General features: G+C 32.5%; 1 protein-coding gene and 2 long non-coding RNA genes across 8 annotated transcripts in view; 2 read left to right on the plus strand and 1 right to left on the minus strand.

Moving 5' to 3' along the window:
* Nucleotides 1-15,088, plus strand: part of sdk (sidekick cell adhesion molecule) — an 84,030-nt gene that overhangs the window by 37,211 nt on the left and 31,731 nt on the right. For all 6 annotated transcript variants that reach the window (XM_069042164.1, XM_069042166.1, XM_069042169.1 and 3 more), the window contains exon 2: nucleotides 14,810-14,905. In XM_069042164.1, coding sequence (XP_068898265.1) covers nucleotides 14,810-14,905 — 96 coding nt within the window. The remainder of the gene's footprint in view (nucleotides 1-14,809; nucleotides 14,906-15,088) is intronic.
* Nucleotides 724-2,844, plus strand: LOC138126341 (uncharacterized). The gene is made up of 2 exons (XR_011157772.1): nucleotides 724-2,498; nucleotides 2,616-2,844. It is a non-coding gene; the product is annotated as an uncharacterized lncRNA (long non-coding RNA).
* Nucleotides 2,782-3,812, minus strand: LOC138126340 (uncharacterized). Its single transcript, XR_011157771.1, has 2 exons — nucleotides 3,008-3,812; nucleotides 2,782-2,956 (listed from the first exon to the last, which is right to left on the minus strand). It is a non-coding gene; the product is annotated as an uncharacterized lncRNA (long non-coding RNA).

The following is a 15,088-nucleotide window of genomic DNA, read 5'->3' on the forward strand; positions in this document are numbered from 1 at the left end:
TGATGTATTGAAAGTTATCATTTGGTTCATAGCTAACTGAAAAAAAAATTTAAAAAAATTTCGTGGTTTAGCTTATTATAAAATTTTTAAGAGTGCCGTGAAAAACAATCGGAATAGAAAGTACGATAAATGTCATCTAAACGTCAACTTAGGAATTTTCATTTGCTTCTTTAAACTTTTTTTATTTCAGTATAAAATAACAACATTGTCAGTCATGCAGAATAGCAGTCATTTGACTATTATTTTATGTTCGAGTGTAATAAAAATCGTAATTAGTCAAAAACAAAAATTTAATAGAAAAAATAATAATAATCATTATTATTATTCATGTTTTCCAAGAAAATAATAATAAAACTCTTCAAGATTGCACCTAAAATTTTTCAAACTCACACTTGACATTTGTTGCTATCTGTATTCCAATTGTTTTTCACGGCACACTCGAAAATTTCATAATAAGCTGAACCACAATTAAAAATTGTTTTATTTTTTTTCAGTCAGCTATGGACTTTTAATACATCATTAGATTCAGAAAAAAATACTTTACCGGACTAAGCCTAAAAAACTACATGTGTCCATTTAAAAAAAAAAGTTGACTATCGTTAGCTACTGAAAATAACGCCAAAAAAAATATATTTTAAGGCTGCTTCGTAGCCCATGAAAAACCATATCTTTAGTTTTTTTGTTCATTGAAATCGGATAATAAATAAAAAAGTTATGGGTTGAGGCGTTTTTTATCAAACAGCCTGTATAATATTTCAAGCATACCTATACATCTATAAATGTTCATTTGTTTGTGAAATATGAGGATACCTTTTTTTTTGCTACCACTATAGACCAGATGTAACATTTTTCAAAAGAACATTTTCTTCTGAATTTAATGAACTAGCACATATTTTATACTCGTATTATCTTCCTTTTTATTTTTATTTTTGTATTGTGAATATTATTTACAGCTCTATTAACCCTCTTTGGCATTCTAGACGCCATTTTTTTCTAACGCGCCAGTCCTGTTCTGTCCTACTCACGTCTTGTTGCACCTGTTGTATCGACGTTTGTTCTGGTCGTCCCCTTTTTGTTTTTCCATGTGATCTACATTCGAATATTCTTACTGGCCATCTTTGTTCTTTTATCCGCCGTATGTGTCCGTACCATATTGGTCTTTTTCCATTTTCTTTGATGCTCCCTCAAAGCGACCCATTCGTATTCTAATTTCTGTATTACCAGTACGAGTATATGTTCTATTCTGGATACCCTGCATCCTCGTCTTGAGTAGTCCATTTTGACTACGTCTAGGCTTTCTCTATCACGTTTGGCAACAGTCCGCGTCTCTGCTCTGTATAATAAAATACTCATAATGATGGAATCTTTAAATTCGGACTTATTTTTTTTTATTGTACATACTAATTTTTCGTTTAGTGTTACCCTCTCTAGATATTTTTGCGCCTAGGTACCTATTCATTACACATTTTTATCACATAACCATTTACATTCCACTCATTGCCATCTCCTCCTGCTACAGTTACATATTTTGTTTTGCACAGTTCGCTTTTAGTCCATTTTCTTCATAGGTATTTACAAACTTCCTGAGCATGTACAAATATTCCGTGTCGTATTCATCTCCAGCGATTACTACTACATTTGTTGGCATTTCTTGTTCCAGCCCTTGAGAATTTCTTCTATGAAGATTGTGAATAGCGTTCGAGACAAGCAGCATCCCTGTTTAAGCCCTTTATTTACTTGAATGGCTGTGATATACTGCGATATACTGATATTTTATAACACTACTTTGATCTTTATACATTTCTTTAATGGTGTCTGTGTAACATTTTTTACGCTACTTTTTTCTAATATTTCAAATAATCTTTGGAGTGGTACAGTATCGTAGGCTTTTTCCAAATCGATGAATACCAAATGTGTTTCTACATTGTTCGCTTTTCTCTTTTCTATTAATTGTTTTATAGTAAATATCTTATCTTTTATCGAACGTCCTGCTGTGAAGTCACTTTGATCGTCTCCTATAGAGATTTGTTGTTCAATTCTCTTTTTGATTATACATCCATACCGCCTTCCAGTTGTTGCCAATTCTGTTACGCCTCTATAGTTTGCTAGTGATTTTTTGGATTCCCTTTTTAATGAATTGGTGACAAAAATCTTATTTTCCATTTTATTTATATGTATGTCTCTTTTTCCTGTCAAGCATTTGTTCAAATTAAATTCGAATGTCCGATATAATATCTCCGGTACATGGTTTATGAGCTCGATTGAAATGCCTCCAAGGCCTTATTATACAGGGTTATTATAAATGTTTGTAGTCAACGAGCCCATGAAAACAAATGAATTTTTTTCTTTTGCCGTTCCATAGTTCAATACGAAAATGATACGAAGTAGATTATTATTCTTGACATTAGGAGGTTATGTTTACCTTCAAAAAATTCTTTGAATTATTAACCACAACAGTGAAGATTCGTTTAAAGAGATTGTTCCAACGTTTTAATACCGTGAGTAACAGTGACTTAAATCCATCAAGACGGGATTTGTTATCAAAGTGAACTTTAAAGTTCATATGGTTCAATCCATCTCATACGGACAATAAAATTTAATTTTCTCTATTTCAGTTTTGTAAACTTATCCACTGGTGTTTAACCACAGGTGTGTAGAACTGAATTGTTGCTGTTAAATTATTCAATGGGTACTGAATCATTTTTGTTTTAAAAGTTTCAAGGAAACAATGTTAAGTACCACAAGATTCCAAAACTGTTGATGGAAAATGAGAGAATGAAATCATTGTAAATAGACATTTTATTTATGTGTTATATGGCAACAAATTAAAGCTATTTAACTGTCCAGCAAGGTTTTATTGTTGTTAATGTGCATTAAATGATTTCCAATGTTATAATGTGGAGGAGCAGGATACACAAGATGGGCGACGTCAGACAGGGGCATGTGTTGATCCAATCTGGAATAGTTGTTAATGAAATCAGCAACAAATATGGAAGAGGAGGTATACTTATTACTTCTAACGTCTCCCTGAGTACAATCAGGTTATGAACTTACAGCAGGACCACAAGGGCGTAGTAAAGGGGGAGGCCAGGTGGGCCCGGCCCACCCCAGAATCCTTCTGGCCCACTCCAGAATAAAAGTAAAACACATTAAAAACAAGATACATCTGCAATATCTATCTATCATCTGTCTGGTTTAAAGTCTGGCCCACCCCAGCAAAAAATCATTGCTACGCCCTTGCAGGACCATGCCTTGTTGGAAAAGAATGACAAATCCAAAGTTCTGTTATCATTTAGGTTGTTTAAAAACCAGCTGCAATATGCAACACGACGTGCATAATCTGCTGGTTTCAGTTCTTGAAACAATGACATTTTATAAGGGTGCAAATTTAATCTTTTCTTCACAATTTTCTGACATGTGCTCAGTGCTACACCTGACTGTGCTGACAGCAATGATGTTCTGGGATTTTGTTCCATTCTCTCTCTCAAAACTTCACCAACTTGAAGCCTTCTCGATGACTTTTCCTTTGAAGCATCTCTAGTTTTGTCTATTCACAATCCATCGAATGTGGGTCATTAAAGATTGTTCCTCTATCTCTAAATTAGGAAACTTTGCGAGATATTGATCCTTACATGATTGCATTCTGTTTTCATCTCGTACACCATTTTAATAAAATGAAATAATAATGAAAGTAGTCTGTTCCACGGTGTACCCCATTGCAATCCTAAAAATCCTTTTTATCCTAAAAAAATGTGTTTAGGAGAAACTGATAATTAGAAGAGAGAATTTGGAAGAAACAGTTAACCTGAAAATAAATTTACTTGAAACTTACAGAATTTTACTAACTTAACCTTGATCACTGTTGTATACTCATCGTCGTCGTCTGTGGTCTTAACACTCTTACTCTTAACTTTTACTAAAGACTTATTTTGATTCGAAGGAAAAAAATGCGGTAATTAAGTGATTTGACATTAACAGCGACTTTTACCGTTTCAGTTGGTCAGGAGCTCACTCATACCAATATTCCACTAGATACAGTGCAGAATCGAAACAAGGCGGCACAAATTCATGGCCTACTTGGACTACAAACATTTATAATAACCCTGTATTTCGTTTCTCTTACTGCTTCTCTAATTTCTTTTGCTGTTATTCTTTCCATTTTTTCATCTTCTCTTATCTCTCTCTATGTTATTTTTCATCAAAACAAAGAAAGGACGTGATCGAAAGCTAGGCAAAAATATCCTGCTCGAATATTTACATGTGTAATGATGATGATAATTGATAATACATCAATCGGAAGTCTTGACTCACTGATTCGTAAAATGTTTATTTTATGTATTTTGTGGAATTGAGCTTGACCGCCGTTAGACATTAAGAGGCGACACAGCCCTTTGCACCCCTCAAGGTCATTCATTTCCAATACGTAGTTCTATGAACAAAAATAATATACTAAAAACTAAAAGATTGCTTTCGAATAATATACAACGTGACCAGATTCAGGCATATGCCTATAGGGCGCTGCCTGACTTCAGATACTTACCCTGCCTGACTGAATCTGTATATGTATGTATAAAAATTGTCCTCCTGATTGAAAAATACATATAAATATAAGATAATTTTGTTAGTGATCCACTCGTGTCTGCTGTTAAATTTTTTCAACAGCGACACATCGTGATCACCAACACAAAATTATCTGGAATTTCTCAATCACTAGGGCAATTATACCTGATAGGTAATTTTTATACATCAAACTTTCACATTTAAATAATCTTGTTTTATAACAGTCAGTTACTGAAACATTTTTTATGAGGTTCATATTGACATGTTCAAAACTACAGATATGTATGATGACCTGGAAAGTGAGTCGGGTGCTTATAAACTATAAAATTCATCATTGTCAGCTGAGCCTTTTGAAACATGTAAATATTTGTTAAATCGCAAAAGCGGTTTTTATTAATCTTCCGGCGCATCCATCAGTTTTGTATCCTCGAATGACCATACGTAGTGTTGAAACGTTTAATCTTGCGTTATCAACTGGCTTGAAATCACATTACAATCAATTTCAAGCGAGGTTGCATGTATAAGTTTAATTTATTTCTAGCCTAGTTTGCCTAATTCATGCATTACTACTACACTTATTCGTTATTAACGGCCGCAAAACTTTCATTATGTTCCACTTATTTGAGCTATTATCCGTGAAACAAAAAACTTCATGTAAAGTCTAATTAAAAGTGGTAAATCCTTCTTTTGGGAAGTTCTGAAACTTAGATTGCCTACTAACCAAACCCGGTGAAGAGGAACTCCCTTTTAGTGCATTCGAGTGCGTTGTAGATCAAACTAGCAGTATTTAAAATTGGAAAAAACATTATTTCGGTTAAGTCAATTCCGCTTAACTGGATCATTAATCGATTGATAAGGGAGCCGTCTGATTATCAACTAGTGTAAATGCTTTGTCACCCACGGTAAGATCAAATTATAGAGCTGCGGTTTTAGAAAACAATGAGCAAATTCTCCATCATCTTCTTTTCATTGTGTCGTTAAAACCGGATGTGTTCCATTGTTCTTGTACTTTTTCCCATCCAGTTTGGTTTGGAATAAGAGTAAATAATAGCTAGTTACACGTCCGTTCTTTTCCTTGTTTCCTTAACCACATTTCGACGATTGAGAATTTTCAAATTTACCAACGACAGCCAAAATTAAATCTCATTCGTAATAATACTAATAATGAAATCAAATGTTTGCCAAAATAAATTGTGTGTAACAGATGTTCGCATCAATGCACGGTTCACACCATTTCGACAAATCGTTTAAATTTTAGCTATACAACAACGTCTGCAGTTCCGTTAATAAGTTGGAACTAACTATCATCATCTTGTGTTCGTGCTAAGGGTGTTTACTGGAAGTTCGATGTTTTTATTCGTAGCTATTTAAATAAAACACTAAATGTTCCCTTAATTCGTCGTCGGAGCGCACGAAAAGTAGCGAACCCTTTTGTTTTTTTTTTGTTACACGTAATCTTGCAGATATTTTATAACAGACCAGCACTTTGTAAACTGACCACAGTTCGTACAAAATCAACACACGGCCAAAGAGATTAAAGAGATTACAGATGCTATAAAATATTTCATGTTATCAATTTGCAAATTAACAGAGTGACTTGACCTGATCATTACAAACTTTCCTTTTTTGTTATTGCACCCAAGCAAACGAGCTTTTAATTATAATCGCATGAGCACAGTTAAAGTTTACTTTATCCATTGGAATTTTTCTTTAAACGGATTGTCCTTTTAATTGTGATTTTGCATGTTTGCATAGCGTGAATGCAGCGATGTTAATAAATATAAAGATTTAAGACATAAAAGTGTGGTTTTAGCTGTAAGAATTTAGCGAAACAGGCATGATAACTTACCACCCCGAAACTTGCGTGGTTGTAAATATTAACAGTTCGTCAAATCTTTCGAGTTTTTGATCTAATTAAATTTTAATTATGACGAAATGTAGAGCTGAGTTAAAAAGCGATTAGCTAATCTGTCCGTGTTACAAATACTTATAATTTTTTTTCTGTAGTCTTTAATTTACTTTGAAGTTTTCGCGAGTTGCCCGTCATTCCTGTTCAACACACTTTTTCCCTACATCAATTGTTAAAGTCAGCTCTCGTTCACAAACTCTAAAGTACGATCATCAGTTTTCTTAATGTGTTGTGTCGAAAGTTAAAAGTTCGTTCTATTGATTATGATGGGTTCGGAAATGTCAACTTCGATGGGGGAACTTTCACAACTTGACACTAGAATTGGACGAATTTAGCTGTAATTAACCAGTGGCAGGAGTGGAGCGTGAATTTTGAGTAAATGGCACGCCACTAGGGATGTTCGTTAGTAATTTATCCGCAAGTGGGACAATTTTAGCCACATAGATGTACCTTTTAATAATTTTTTGTAAAGTGTTTCCAGTTTGATTGTGTGTAACAATAGTAAAATAAGTGAAAATAAGACACTTGAATTTATTGCACTTAAGGTCCAATGAAGCAATTCTCATGAGCTAGACTAATCTTATCGTTTTCCTTTTATTTTCTCTACTGTTGTCCGAACATTCTGTTTAGTAGACAGCTTTTAGCCAACAGGACCATAGTCATATTTTTGTATTCTGACAGTAGGTATTGTACGTTGCATTTAAATATAAATTTCAATGGAAATTCAGATGCGTCTCTTGAAATACTTGGGAGTGTTTTCAGGTGTAAGACTGGAACGAAAAAATGTAACACCAAGATCCGCATCAATAATTACTTGTAACTTTCTTGCATTAAAAATGACATTAAATTGGTTAAACCTTCTGCTTTGTGTTTTATCTCAGAACAGAAGTCGAAACCGCAATGTAAATTGAACTGAATATTGAAGCACTTTAAAAATTGAAAAGTTTTGTCAACGTGGATATATTATTCGCATTAAAGAGTAAAGGACGGGTTATAGCTCAATTTGGCAACCTTTTCGCTGGAATAGTTTTTGGGCTTGATTTACTCTTAAATTACTTTACACGGCCAGATCCAATCTGCAACAACCTGAACGGAAAAAATTTAGGATTGATAGCAGGTCCGCTGGGGTTTTTCCTGTTACGGTTAATATAATAAAAGGGTACAAGAGTAATGTGATTAGAGAGAATTAAGTTGTGCGGTTCTGTTAATTTTAATTAGCCCAATTGAAGTGTACTTTGTTTCAATTAAAAGTGTTCAGATTGAACATGCGAGTGTTTCTCATATGAAAATAGTGCAGAATACTAGTTTTAGGGTCAAGCGCGTTAAATGAGAAACGATAAGCAAAATGTAGTTTTGATCATATCGTAACCTTTTATATGGTCGCGTGACCTTTTCTAAGGTGATTTCGAATCGTTTTAAACTAGTTCTAGAAAATCTTTCAGTTTTTTCATAATTATTTTTTGCCGATGATGAATACATCTGAATATAGGACATTCTTATGGTAATAGAAAAATGTGTGTACCTTCCGATTATATGACCAACTTTTGATACTGGTGCGTGCTACAATTATTAATAATAATGAGGCTTGTAATGTAAGAAAATGTTTTCTGTTGCTAAAAAAATTCGTGATAATGTTAATTAAAGCTTTTCATTTGAACTAGCCAGAATTTTTAATACCATTTCCTTGAAAAGAAAAATCACAGGTGTAGACAGTTCGGCAGTTGTAAGTTAGTCCAGAGTAAAAGACCTATTGATTTTTAATTTATTCGATCCCAACCGTGTGTCATTACTGTGTAAATTATGTACGAAATGTCTACCATCAATCACATTGTATGTGACCAAACAAGAGTGCTCAATAATTGGAAATATAATAAAAACTGTCGAGAAGAGCGTTTCAAAAAATACTCTTTTTTGGGCTTAATATTTTATGAAAACTTTTCAGCCTTATCCCTTCGCATTTATTTGTGATGAAACCTTTCCCATCTTTTTTTTTTTTTTTGGTGTGCGCGCCGAGTATTCTGACAAAACTCTCACTTTAGTTAGTCCATTATTAATACGTTTGAAGACAGGACGTATCGCATATTTCATTCAAATTGTTTCGGATTTTTCATTTACCCCGTCGAATAAAAATAATATTCGTCTGGTGCGGCGTAGAAAAAATAGAGGTCGATTCCACCGGTATAAAATTTTAAATCAGAACTTATATATACATAGACTTCGATTTATATTACCCAACACAGTCTACTACTAACATAAAATTGCCCTAACGCAGTTCGATTCAAGATAAAATGCTCCGTTTACATTGTACTTTTTTTATTACCGTGTCCCCACCATATCTGAAACAGTTCCACGGCAGAACGAGGGTCCTTACTTTTACAACTATATTTTGGTACTCCTCACGCTCTCTCTGAAACAGTTGTTGTTTTTAAATTGTCGCATAAACTTTTAATAAATTATATGAATTTCATCTGTTTCATTATGAAACGAATGCCGGAGAATGTATTAAAGTGGTTATAATAAAAAAAAAAACAGATTACTTACCGAACAGTTTGTTTTTTTGTTTCAAACGACAGTATTATTGAAATATTTAATATCTACAGAGGTAACATAAAATAAACGAAATAGATCCTTGTTACAGTAATTAATTCACTCAAGAAGAACACCTAGATATATTACATTTTAACATTTTCAGGAGCTATTATGACCCTTCATCTACAATTTTATGACGAAATTCAAAATTTGTGGAATAACATACACTTTTTAAATGTTCTCATAAGAAATGATCTAAAAGATTTAAATGAGGTTATCTTGGGGGCACTCAACTGGGCTGCTAGTCCACTGACCAGGAAATAGGCTGTCCAAAAGTTCCAATCTTGCTGAAAATGAAGATAATATTCCTTATGATTCTCATCGTTTTCTTTTATTTGCAAGTACTGCAAAATGCTAGAAATGCATTTGAACAAAGACTATTATGGTATGGACAGAAATAGTTTATATTTTGAACATTTAATAAACTAATGTTACATGAACAGCAATAAGATTATAGTATTTTTGTAAAGATAATTTAAATTACTTAAAACTGATGTATCACTCAACTCCTGTTTCCTATAATGATTCGCAAGAGGGTGGACATCGTAGCGAGAAGGGTGAAATTGCACTGCTGAATTTGTCACTATTATGTGACCCCTCGATCGCAAAATTGACCTGCTTCGACGTTTCGTAAAGTTTGGACTTTTTCAGATAATACAGATGGATACTTTCCACTGAGCCACCTGTATACATATTACGTATTTTTGTAATTATTGGTGGTCACTGTCTCAGATTATATAAAACTTTCATATTGGAATATTCCATTGAATTGAATTGAATGAATTGAATCTTTATTAAAATGCCGTTAATCAAACAATAGTAAAAATCATTGAACACGAATATTACACGAATAAGGATTATTACCAGATGCTTTTTTATGGACGATAATTATTAAATACTATTTAATTGGATTGGATTTAGCTATTTTTAGTCTTGCAAAAATGTTCTTTACAAGGTAACATATTTCATTGGTCACTAACCAGTGCGTCCATTACCTACGAGTATATTGTTTAAAGAAGTTGACTTTCCTCTATCTTTACCGGTTCTCCCACAGACGGCATTGATTATTTAATCGCTTTAATGCTAACGATGGATATCGTCAAATATTTTTCTTTTATAAAATGACCATAACTTCAGTTGAAAAAACGACAGTTTCTAAAGAATTCAAGTGAGTTAAAGAAAGATCACAATATATGCATGTTGACTCTGCCTAATCAATACACAAGCTTCTAATGACAGGAAATGTTTATTTTTTTATTATTCTACACCGTTAGATATTTCTTCCAAGTTCCATTAGGTTAAATATTTCAAATTCATTGAATTAAAGAATATAGAAGAGTTGTACTAATAATGACAATAATAAGAAGTTAACGGGCGTGAAAAATTACAAGTTTAGAAGTTTACTAAAAGTGTAAAATACCACAAAAAATTAATATGTTACCACTATGCAAAAATTTCACTGTTCAGCAAATATTCCACTGAGCGGCGTGTACGAGTATGTTTTCATTAATTACATTTTTTAGGTACTATCGATTGGACCTTGCGTTTACAATAAATATTTTGTACTTGGAATGTTTATCGAAAATGCAAAATGAACAAATTTCATAAGCAAATAATACGAGTAAAAGTTGTATTGGAACTGATGATTCTGAATGATTATTATTTTTACTTCGCAGCGATCTACATATTTTATAAAGTTTAAAAGTTTAAATTATTTACCAAATATGTTTTCTTTGCTACACCTTCCTGTTTTATATTATGTTATGTTGCTGATGCCTCTTGGTCGAAGTAAATTACATATAAAGATGATTTTTTCTCAGTACATTTTAGATGTGTGTACGACTGCCTGAAATATCGTTGATAAGCTATTATTAAAGAGACGTGTTAGCTGATGGTGCGTTAGTAAAACCCTTTTCATAATTATGTTGAGTACATAATAAAATTAATTTTCAGTTAAATTAAATATAAACAAACAATTTTCCATCAGTGTTATGTTACATAAATATTTTCATTACAGAATTATTTATTAATAGACGTACAACGAATTCGTTTTTTCGCGTATGTTTCATACAGAAATTTAAAAGGATATGATTTATTTTTACAGTCATCTAGAAAAAAGTCGGAAAGTGTAATTTACCGTTATCTGAAATTACAAACGATTGTCTACCTGATGAATAATCTCAATCCCTCCTTGAAACACCCAATTTATCCTTTCTCTTTATCATTCCACGTTTTATCTGAATCGCATTTATTGCAGTCCCACAGCTAGTAGATCTTTAAACGTTTTTCTGGCGCATGATTACCCACACATGTTAGATGTTGCTTATTTATAGAGAATGGAAGGGAATCATTCTTTACCACTGAGGTTTCGATAGTGAGTCTTTCAATTCAACTTTTATAGCATGTACTATGTATTTTCTTTGTTTTTATTCAGAAGTACTTTATAATAGAACGCTATAAAAAACAATTCATGTACATACTCGTATATTGTTGAGAATTATTTTAATTCTTGAAACTAACTTTTACCCACACAAACATTTACAATTGCAAAAGCACTACATAAGGGCTTAAGGAAGCTTAGAAACCTAGCTCCGGTATAGTATGAATGACTCTTTTATCTATTGTCTGGTACGTTACTTCAACTACTTGTATAAACTAACTTGTAATGTTTACATCTTTTCGTAATAAATTCGGAAAGTTACGGCTGAAAACACGCAAATAAAGTGGTTGTGACTATAAATAATTTTACAAGCTTAATAGTGTTTCCAAACAATACTTAAATGAAGCCGCTAATTGGAATTAACTATTTACGAAAGCTGCACAGTGCTGTTACTTGCTTGATTTGCAAATAGCAGGGTATTGATAAGACGTATCATATAACCTTGACACCTGCAGGGTTTATATTGATTGGGGGAATGGTTATGTTAGTGTGGCACCTGCCACTATTCAAATGTGGATAACAATGGATAAATTGCCGAAGTGAATATGTGTAAACTTAAAAATAAACCATCAAGATCAAATAAAGTTGGTTGAATGCAGGAGTCACGCGAAGTAAACACATTGTACCTACTATAGCAAATACATATGTATTGCTAACAGATGCAGAAAATGAGGGAAACGTAAAAATATTCAGACTTGCGGTCGAACCGCAAAATAAAAACCTGGATACAGTAAAGCATTATTCACCGGTGTGGCTATTGTCAAGAGCGCATAATAATTAAAATAGATAAAGCTTGTCATAGAGGATAGGCCGGTATTGTTGCTAAAAGAGAAGCACAACATGCAACTTGCATAGGTGTATGTAATGTCACACTGAAAATCCGACACCATAGAAATGAATGAGGCTATGCTATTTAAAATTAACAGGGAAAAACTCACTAATAACGTTAACATTTGTATCGTTTCATAAATAAATTTGGTGACTTGAAAATATTAAATATAAATTGGTCGCTTTATTTCAAACGTAATAGCAATTGTAAATACAAATTAAAACAGTACATCACGTTTACGGATTTAACACAAATGAAACCGATATTTCTAAATGGCAATTATTCGCTTTAATTTGTTAACGTTCGGATTTAGTGCATTGTTAGTTATTTAAGAAACGATAATTCTATTCTCTGTTTGAGGGGATAATAGCAGCATCCCCGCAGTTAAAAATTCAGGGAGCAGTGCTGTTATTTAGTTTACCATTACATTAGTGAAATTTTGTGCTAAATTTTGAATTCGATTGTGTTTTTTCTTACGGTACAATTTTTTTTTCTAATACTTTTGATAGGATTACATTCATTGACATAAAAATGATTTTTGTGAAAGCTAACAAATAATTCACATTAGTACATACTGTAATTTAACCTTGACCTTAAGTTACCACGTAAATTAGATACAATTTTTCATACGTCAAATGACTATATGCGAGGTTTATTACGATTTTTTGTTATACGAATCATAATGATCCGAAAATTGTGACTTGTTTTGTATCGGACTAAAAACATGTTATCGAGTAAGTTTTAATCCTACAATCACTTGAAAATAAAGAGACATGGGGCTATCAAAATAATTTACTGTTGTTTACGAATTTTTTGTTTTTATTTCAATGAGTTTAAGATAGTAGATAGGAACGAGCGATGTTTCTTTTTACAAAATTCACATGATGTACAACCCAATCATAACCTTTTAATAGAAATGATGTTGAAACACTTATATTAAAAAAAAAACACTGAACAACACCGTGTTTTAACCTCAATGAATAAGTTTTATAATGATGTCTTTAATTAACTTACTGGTTATCTCGTCTTTTATGCTATTTTATATTTACTATTTCAATTATCTAATAAATCTGGCAATGCGGTGGCAAGAAAATGTCGAACAGACACTGACAGAAAAAAAAAATTGCATCCGTTGCATCAGTCAGTTAGTTCAACATGAAAAGAAAAAAATCATAGCCAACTCGGTCCCAAAAAGATCGTGAATGCCTAATAACTGTGCGTGAATACCAATTTTTTGAATCAGTTATAGAAGAAATAAATGTTGCGCTAATAATAATTATGTAGGTAAATAAACTGATCGAAAAAGATTAGGGATATTGCTAAATATTTAAGTTAACTTTATCAAAATGTATCAGTTAGTTTTTTAAGAAGAATTATTGAAATGTTTTTTTAATAAACCTCTTCACACATATAATGAGTTTTGACTTATGCCAAACTTTCTCTCTTCTTGGGATACGTTATAAATTATAATATCAATATCCCTAATTTTTTTCGATGAGTTTATGTTATCAGACGATAACAAAATGAGAGCAACAGAATCTATGCGTCAGTTACTTAGTTAATTTCTTTGAATTACATAGTTCTCGAGAATAAGCAGAAACATGAAAAGCATTTTTGCCAATAACTGTTATTTATGAAATAAATCAGTTTTTCTTAACACTTATGTCAAATTACTCTCAAAGCTATTTTTTCTATTTTAACATAAAATATGTCGGGACATTTTGACGTAGAGCTTTTCATTTCGTCGATCCTGTCCTGTAATTCAGCGTTCCCAATTTAACTCTAAGCTTTCACAACTACATTTCCCCAGTTCAGCATGTCACAAGTATTGCATATGTAAATTTGAAATATGTAACTTTTATATGACACCGTGTCACAATTGCAAACTTACGTATGTGGGTACGAATACATTAAAAAAAGTTCCCCTCCATCGTGGAGTAAACTATAAAATTTATGGAGAGATGGGAAAAACTATTATAACTTTTATATTGTCACATTTTTTGACAATATAATGTAATCGGTTTCATCCCTCATAAAAAAGTAAGTAATAAAATATGTATTATGGTGGAAAATAGTTTTGTGTGGAAAAATCAAATTCCGTGCAATTTGTCAAGGATAAAAAGAAAAGGGGAAAAATGGGTTTCCGATCGCGGAATTGGTGGTGTCGAGAAAAATTATATCTTGCAGAAAATTATTGCAATAATCGATCGGGGCGTTTGTTGGTTCGAAACGCTGTCTGATTTCTCATAAATAAATAAATGTCTTGACGATTTAGCAAAGTGGGACAGGTTTAGAATGATACAATTGAATTAATTTATAAAGTTTAAAACGATTTTTCTTAGCTTTTGTACTAACACTGCAACAACAAAGCAAGCAATTTTTCTGTTACAATGAGCTAGACAGGTTATTACGGCGCATTTCCTCTACTAATAAGTTCGAGGAATCGATCTATCAAAACTAAACAGTTTTTTTTTTGTTGCAGAAAACTCATTGCAAGCCCCAAGATTCACGACATCGTCTTCTAGCAGTAGTATTATTAGATTAGGAACAACAAAAATTATGCAGTGCCAAGCTTTTGGTGAGTATATTGCTTACGTTTCTTTCTTCGTACGTCAAGATGAAAAATCTTTGTTCTTCTTATGAAAATTTAATCGAGCCCGTCGTTTGTGATATAAATGTTTGTTACTGGAGCTTTGCAATAAAGCTCATCTTTTACAGCACATATTTGCCGGGACATAATTTTTAAAATTCAACAACTAGC

The sequence above is a fragment of the Tenebrio molitor genome, chromosome 3 (assembly GCF_963966145.1).
Source record: "Tenebrio molitor chromosome 3, icTenMoli1.1, whole genome shotgun sequence".
Lineage (NCBI taxonomy): Eukaryota > Metazoa > Arthropoda > Insecta > Coleoptera > Tenebrionidae > Tenebrio > Tenebrio molitor.